This window comes from Electrona antarctica (assembly GCF_951216825.1).
Source record: "Electrona antarctica genome assembly, chromosome: 24".
NCBI lineage: Eukaryota > Metazoa > Chordata > Actinopteri > Myctophiformes > Myctophidae > Electrona > Electrona antarctica.
This window is the reverse complement of record NC_136803.1, coordinates 19,821,778-19,830,281: the sequence shown is the minus strand read 5'-3', so window position 1 is coordinate 19,830,281 and position 8,504 is coordinate 19,821,778. Positions and strand designations below refer to the sequence as shown.

Below are 8,504 nucleotides of genomic sequence, written 5' to 3'. Positions count from 1 at the left end.
ACCCTACAACTCCTCCTCACCACATACAAGGCCAGGTCCGGTCTCGCTCCACCCTACATCGCCGATCTAATCTCCCCCTATGTCCCAACCCGCTCCCTGAGATCCTCAGCCAAAGAGCTTCTTGATCCTCAAACTTGTCGGCTAAAGTCCAAAGGAGATCAGGCTTTCAGCACCATAGCGCCTAAACTTTGGAACACACTGCCCTTAGAGATCAAGCGTGCTGAATCAGTGTCCCCTTTTAAATCCCTGTTAGCTGGGTCTGAATTCGTTCAAAATCAACAAAATCGTGCACTTGGTGACAAGTTTTTGATTTTTGGTATGGTGGTAGGTATGGTTATAAGGTTTTCAAAAACCATCGCAAACGAGTTGGGAGCGCCACCTAGTGGTCTGTTTGCAATGATTCTAATATTAAATGGGTCAGTCTATGGTTAAAAACCATAATAATTGATAAAATAGATTTTTCAATGGATTCTATTAGTATTGGGTGTGCTAAATAACATACTAAAAAATTAGGAAAAAATAACTTCTGGAAAGGCATCATTTTCAAGATGGCGTCCACGATGGCTGCCGGGAGCTTAAAATGCCTATAAACTGGGATTTAATACATAAAAAATCATAACAATTATACTCTTGGTGACAAGTTTTTGATTTTTGGCATGATGTTAGGTATGGGTATAAGGTTTTCAAAAACCATCGCAAACAAGTCGGGCTCGCCCCCTAGTGGTCTGTTTGCAATGAATCTAATATCAAATGGGCCAGTCTATGGTTAAAAACCATAATAATTGATAAGAGATTTTTCAATGGATTCTATTAGTATTGGGTGTGCTAAATAACATACTAAAGAATTAGGAAAAAATAACATCTGGAAAGGCATCATTTTCAAGATTGCGTCCACAATAGCTGCAAAATGCCTATAAAGCTGGGATTTAATATGTAAAAAGAAAAACAAAAGAATTGATAAAATATATTTTCCAATTGATTCTATTAGTATTGGGTATGCTAAATAACATATTAAAACTTTGGGTGAAAATAACTTCTGGAAAGGCATAATTTTCAAGATGGCGTCCACGGTGGCCTCAGTAAGCTTAAAATGCCTATAAACTGGGATTTAATACATAAAAAATCATAACAATTATGCACTTGGTGACAAGTTTTATATATTTGGCATGATGTTAGGTATGGGCATAATGTTTTCAAAAACCATCGCAAACAAGTTGGGCTCGCCCCCTAGTGGTCTGTTTGCAATGAATCCAATGCTGGCCTATTTAACATTGGATTCATTGCAAACAGACCACTAGGGGGCGAGCCCAACTCGTTTGCGATGGTTTTTGAAAACCTCATGCCAATACCTAACACCATGCCAAAAATCTAAAACTTGTCACCAAGTGCATAATTGTTATGATTTTTTATGTATTAAATCCCAGTTTATAGGCATTTTAAGCTTACTGAGGCCACCGTGGACGCCATCTTGAAAATGATGCCTTTCCAGAAGTTATTTTCACCCAAAATGTTTATATGTTATTTAGCATACCCAATACTAATAGAATCCATTGGAAAATCTATTTTATCAATTATTATTATTATTTTTTACATATTAAATCCAAGCTTTATAGGCATTTTGCAGCTATTGTGGACGCAATCTTGAAAATGATGCCTTTCCAGAAGTAATCTTTTCCTACATTTTTAGTATGTTATTTAGCACACCCAATACTAATAGAATCCATCGATTTTTTTCTTTTATCCATTATTATAGTTTTTAACCATATACTGGCCCATTTAATATTAGATTCATTGCAAACGGACCACTAGGGGGCGAGCCCGACTTGTTTGCGATGGTTTTTGAAAACCTTATACCCATACCTAACATCATGCCAAAAATCCAAAACTTGTCACCAAGAGTATAATTGTTATGATTTTTTATGTATTAAATCCCAGTTTATAGGCATTTTAAGCTCCCGGCAGCCATCGTGGACGCCATCTTAAAAATGATGCCTTTCCAGAAGTTATTTTTTCCTATTTTTTTAGTATGTTATTTAGCACACCCAATACTAATAGAATCCATTGAAAAATCTCTTTTATCAATTATTATGGTTTTTAACCATAGACTGACCCATTTAATATTAGATTCATTGCAAACAGACCACTAGGTGGCGCTCCCAACTCGTTTGCGATGGTTTTTGAAAACCTTATAACCATACCTACCACCATACCAAAAATCAAAAACTTGTCACCAAGTGCACGATTATAACGAATTCAGACCCAGCTATGTTGAAAACACACTTTTATAGATTAGCCTTCACTGCCAATCTAATCTAATTTTTCCCCCCCTGCTGTTTATTATATTTTGTTGTCTATTGAAATGTCTTCTGCTGTATATTTTGCTGTTTGTCTATGTAAAGCACTTTGTAATGCAGATTTGAAAGGTGCTATATAAATAAAGTTTTATTATTATTATTATTATTATTATTATTATTACTGTATGTCACGTTTGTATTCAAGGCTTCATGTGGTAATTAGTAATGAGTGTAAATTGGAGGTCATTAATTAGAAATTGATATGACTTAAGTAAGTAATAATGTTTTGGGGGTGAAAGTGGTTACTTTACTTTTGAACATACCAAGGACATGACGTTGCGTCGTCTGAAGACTCTCAACTGCGTCCTCTTGGGGGAATCGAGGGATCTCTCCTCGGACACCTCCGGGATGGCGGGCGGGACGAGCGAGCTTCGCCGCTCCCGATTGGCCGCCGGCGATTGGGGCGTGGCCAGGTCCGCCTCCTGACTGGTGGAGAGGCTGCGGGAGGAGGAGCGACGCAGCAGGGTGCTGGCCGACACCGGAGCCTGAGCCAATGAGTGGAGCCGATTCAACTGCATGGCCGAGAGAGTAGACTGTAGAGCAGAGAGAGAGAGAGAGAGAGAGAGGAGAGAGAGAAAGAGAGAGAGAGAGAGAGAGATCACAGTTGGATGAAATACATGGCAGTGACTGGGTACCCCCCTCCCAGACAGTCGCTTCAAGAAGATGGAAGACTTGCAGCGTCGGCAAAGTTACAACCGCACGCGAGCTTCATTTCCATCCACCAGCTGTTTAAAACCCCGGAAGAGATGCCTGCTCTAAGTCACGCGACTGTCTGAGAGTACCCAATTGATTGATTGATTGAAAATTGTATTAACAGTTTGCAGAATTACAGTACATTTCAAGCACAAACTCAATACAAAGGCTGTTAACTGTGAGTGGACGACCCAATTAAGCATTACACTTGTTTACAACAGGGTCCACCATGTTCAATTCATCAAAACATTTAGAGACGTACAAATAGACACTTCTATATAGACAAAGAACAGTACAGGAATTCATCAATGAGAGCCGGCTGGACAAACCCTAATGATTACGACCTTTGTTATACGAGTCCTTGGGCTATATCTTGCGCCACCCATCCCTAAACTTATTTGCCATTTTTTACTGTTTTGAAAAAGCTGAATATAAGAGTACTGAGATCGAGTGCCAATGGTGGGTGAGGATCTACAAGCTTACAGCATGCATGTAAGATTTATAGATCCACTATTTCTTTCTTTCTTTATTATATTTCAAATATTATTTATATATATTTTTTTCAACGTGGAAACAATTATGGCAAAAATAATTGTGATTAGACGATTACAGCCACAAGGGTATAGGTGTAGAGTGCATGGGGGGAAAAAGATGAGGGGCCTAGTATAGAGCCTTCAGCCCTTGGGGACTCCGGCCTGTGTGTCTGACTGTCGATGTGACGTAATCACTGGAGGAGTTTGTACCACGTTACATACAAATACTAACCAGATTACAGGATTAGCTCATTACACCCCATACTGTCGCCTATACTTGCCTGCAGAACACTGTGAAAACAGCTAACACTAGCCAACTCTCTTCTCCCTTCCCTAAAACACCCTGGCCAACGCTCCACACGTCCTAGACTCGTCTCCCTTCACTAAAACAGCCTGGACAACGCTCCACAAGTCCTAGACTCGTCTCCCTTCCCTAGAACACCCTGGACAACGCTCCACACGTCCTGGACTCTTCTCCCTTCCCTAGAACACCCTGGACAACGCTCCACACGTCCTGGACTCTTCTCCCTTCCCTAAAACACCCTGGACAACGCTCCACACGTCCTAGACTCTTCTCCCTTCCCTAAAACACCCTGGACAACGCTCCACAAGTCCTAGACACTTCTCCCTTCTCTAAAACACCCTGGACAACGCTCCACACGTCCTAGACTCTTCTCCCTTCCCTAAAACACCCTGGACAACGCTCCACACATCCTAGACTCTTCTCTCTTCCCTAAAACACCCTGGACAACGTTCCACACGTTCTCTTCTCCTTTCCCACACACACACACACACACACACACACACACACACACACACACACACACACACACACACACACACACACACACACACACACACACACACACACACACACACACACACACACACTTACGGGACAGGGTAGAGAGGAGCGTCTCCTAGATAGAAAGGAGGTGTTGACAGTGTCAGTGTTGCCTCCATGTTGTTCTGAGTTCTCCTCCGACTCCTCCTCTCCTGCTGAGGCTCCTCCCACTGCTCCTGCTGACAGTGGGGTAGAGGTAAAGTATTTACTAGGGAGGGACGCACCGAATATTCGGTCACCAAAACTATATTCGGCCCAAATAGTGGCAAAAATGCATATTCGGTATTCGGTTCGGTTGATTTTAGTGTCAAAACCGGATAGTCAAAGAACCGGGGGTTACCTTTCGTAACCTATTGTTTTGTTGACGTGATCAAAATGTAATCATGTCTTTTGCCATTTTCATGCAGCTCTACAACAAAAGGTATGGCCATGACATGGTACAAAAACTGGCATAAAAAAACAAAAAAACAAAAACAAAATATAGTTTTTGGCCAACTGTTTCCTATTTTTTGGTATTCGGTTTCAGCCAAGAATTTCCCATTCGGTGCATCCCTAGCATTTACTCATTATGTACATGTTTTGACTATATTTGACTTCAGACCACTACGCAGCCCTCACACCTATCCGATCTGACCAATATATCGGAGTCATGTCTGGGGCCTTTGTCAGAGTACCTGTTGTGCCTGTCTGTGTCCCTTTTATGCCCATATATGGAGATATGGAGTAGCCCTGATGTCATTATACCCACAGGCTTCTATTGTAGAGTTGCCAGTCAATGAGGGGGCAGAAACAGCGCCAGTCTCATGGTTGATCATGTATAAGCTCGAAATAGTATATATAATATAGACTCCAGTGCAATCACATGCTCATATAAGACCAGACAGTGGCCTTGTGGTTAGAGTGCCCTGAAACTGGGAGGTCGGGGGTTTGATCCCCGGCTGGGTCATACCAAAGACTGTAAAAATGGGACCCAATGCCTCCCTGCTTGGCACTCAGCATCAATGGGTTGGATTGGGGGATCAAATCAAATAATTGACCGCCAACCTGGGGAGAGCAACGGACTTGAACTCATGCTTCCTTCATGCATGAGTGTCCAAGTCGCTCCTTTACACCTGACAGGGGGGAGTTTCACTGGTTGGACGTAGCGTGTGGAAGGAACACGTTAATTCCTTTCCCCAGGCGCCAAGGCTGGCCAGGGGGAGGCAGTATAGAGACCAGGATGGGCGTCTCTTATCATCGTATTCGTACATCATCATGACACTATGCCTATTTGCTCAGACACTATGATGTAAAAAGTTTGTGTAGGACAAAATTAGTTAACATACACAAAAAGCTGGATATAGGAGCCCCTAAAAAATAAACAAACCCGTGGACTTAGCGCCCTCTAGCGATATTGACGTCAGACTTCGGTGCTCTGTGGGATGCAACTGTTAGTGTACCTTGTCCTCCTCTAGCGTAGCGACTCATCCAGGCGCTGAACATCTGACCTCCATCTTCATCTTCATCGTCGTCCTCTTCTTCATCATGTAGCTCCTCCCCCACCCGGGGAGCGGGAAACTCCTCCTCCTCCTCCTCCTTAGAAAACACCGACTCTGACGACAAGTCTGGTTCCATTCTGTGTGTGTGTGTGTGTGTGTGTGTGTGTGTGTGTGTGTGTGTGTGTGTGTGTGTGTGTGTGTGTGTGTGTGTGTGTGTGTGTGTGTGTGCGCTAGTCAGACAGATTGTCAGCGTTCCTCACCGAGCGTCCTCAGTGACATCATTTTGTAGTTTCCCCAAACCACAGTGCCCGTCGTCGCCCTTTAGACCCATACAGACCTGAGTTGCATGGTGTACTTGGTGAGTTCTTTGTTTTACACCAAATCTCTGTGCCAAAGATTAGCAGATCTACAAGCTCGCAACTCGCAGAGCTCCCCCGACAAACACTGAAATATAGACCAACCCTGATGGATGGATGGATGGATGGATGGATGGATGGATGGATGAATGAATTAAAGGTTAGATCACGTCTGTGATGATGTAAAATAACGGTCCCTCGTCCTCCGTTGATCTTCCTCTGCTTTTCTCCTGTCAACTGAAGTGTTTTAATCCGACAAGGAGAGAGAGAGAGAGAGAGAGAGAGAGAGAGAGAGAGAGAGAGAGAGAGAGAGAGAGAGACAGAGAGAGAGAGTGAGGGACTTCCCTATAAGTAGACATAATGACACATAAACCACTTAAGGCCCAAAGTAACTGCACCAATACAACTCCTTGCAACAACACAGTAAGGCAGGGGTGTATTGGCCACACAGGACGTACTGGGCATATTCCCGGTGGGCCCCGACCATAGGGGGCCGCTCAAGTTATGATACGATTAACAGGCAGGCAGGCCAATAGGCGGCAGGCCATTTCCCGGTGGTCCCGCGGACCAGTCTGGGCCTGCTGCCATTCTGCCAGTGACAAATAAACCCTCTTCTATCTTGAATCCTTTTGCCAGCATCATTCTTGTGAGAGCAACAAAGGGTTGTGTAATTGGTTTGTATCATTTATGTTGTTCTGTAAAAGTGGTGGTATTAGGGATTGTTTGTTTACAAGTGTGTGCCTCGACGGAGCAGGCAGTAGAGTTTCTGCTATCTGCGCGCTGGTTGTGGTGGGCCAGTCTGGGCCAAATTCACGCGAGTCCCAGTCCAGCCTGGCTAGTAAATCAGACTAATATCCCACTGTCGTCAATTGCTTTTTTTTTAGCAATGGCAGATTGGCATCTGGCTTATTAGCCAGGCTAAAGGCAAGGCTGGGAAAGGCTCAGGGTGCCTTCTCCCAACTCCGTTCCATCTGGAGTTCAAAGCAATAAGATGCTCCTATACAACAGCAATGTTCAACTCTGTTGATGGTATGGTTCAGAGCTGGCGAGTTGTCAAAACAGTGAGGAAAATGGAAGATGCCTCCGGCGAATATGTCCGATCTTTTGACCGAATACAATCTCCAAAAATGAACTGAATAAACAGGGAGCCAGAGCATCACCAAGGATATTACACAAATAACACAGACGCCTGAGATGGCTTGGACATGTACGGAGCAGGACCACATCACAAAGAACAAGCAACCAGATCTTATTTTAATGTTTGGGAGACAAGAAACACTTTTCTGGGGGTTTTGTGTGGGTAATTTGTGTTTTTAGATATTTCAGTATTTCAAGGTGTCCATGTGGGCTCCATGATGTCATGGACACTGGGCTCACTTCCTTCCTGGACTACAATTCCCATAATGCTTTGGTGCACTGCTCCTCCTTGTGGATAGGGGGAGGGCTGTCTTACTGAGACAACATGTAGTCCAGGAAGTAAGTGAGCCCAGTGTCCATGTCATCATGGAGCCCATGGACACTTTGAAATACTAAAATATCTAAACACACATATTACCCACGTAAAATCTCCCTACCTCCCTTAGTATAGCCTACCGCTGCCACGCTGTCATGACTTTCCAATTAATACTGCAAGTTACTTAACCACAAAATACACATAGGCCTACAAGCTATGCACATCATGGCTGTGACAGCTTGTAGATCTGTTCTTTTGAGGCACAAAGGAGACAGCATGCAGTGCAATAGGCAGAAATGTAATACCACTCGCACGCTATTAAAGCACAGCCGAATTTGCGCATATCGTACCGGGGATCAGCTGACTAAAGGGAATGGCACCCGCCAAGCTGATTGGGTTGATAGGTGACGCCCTAAACACACCCATGACTAATTCAGGGCCGTTTTACGCACGCCACGGTGTCGGAGAGCGCATTTTACCGTCTTCCTAATTGCACCTCTTAAATTCTGTCATATTACATAAAATAGGAAGTTCAAAATGGCACCCTGAGTGTGTTATAAACATTTGTTTTCAACCCAGACGCAGAAGCAGTTCAGTGGCACAGTGGAACAGGAACAGGTGAAACAGTGACATCTGCTGGTTTTTATTACAAGTTTCTGATGTGCAAATAAAGAGAGAGAGAGAGAGAGAGCGTGTGCATTTTGTTAAAATAATAACTCATACATACAACAGTTAAGGATACATGAATAAAAGCGATAAAACCAAATAAACAATTCTGATTACATTGGAACTG

At 43.4% G+C, this 8,504-nt stretch overlaps 1 protein-coding gene across 1 annotated transcript in view; it reads right to left on the bottom strand.

Annotated features, from left to right (window-relative positions):
* LOC306917556 (uncharacterized protein) overlaps positions 1 to 6,038 on the bottom strand; it is a gene marked incomplete at both ends in the record, with an annotated part of 7,427 nt that extends 1,389 nt beyond the window's left edge. The window contains 3 exons of the mRNA XM_079495849.1: positions 2,618 to 2,887; positions 4,476 to 4,600; positions 5,864 to 6,038. Of these exons, the coding sequence (XP_079351975.1) occupies positions 2,618 to 2,887; positions 4,476 to 4,600; positions 5,864 to 6,038 (570 nt within the window). The remainder of the gene's footprint in view (positions 1 to 2,617; positions 2,888 to 4,475; positions 4,601 to 5,863) is intronic.
* Positions 6,039 to 8,504: the final 2,466 nt, after the last annotated feature.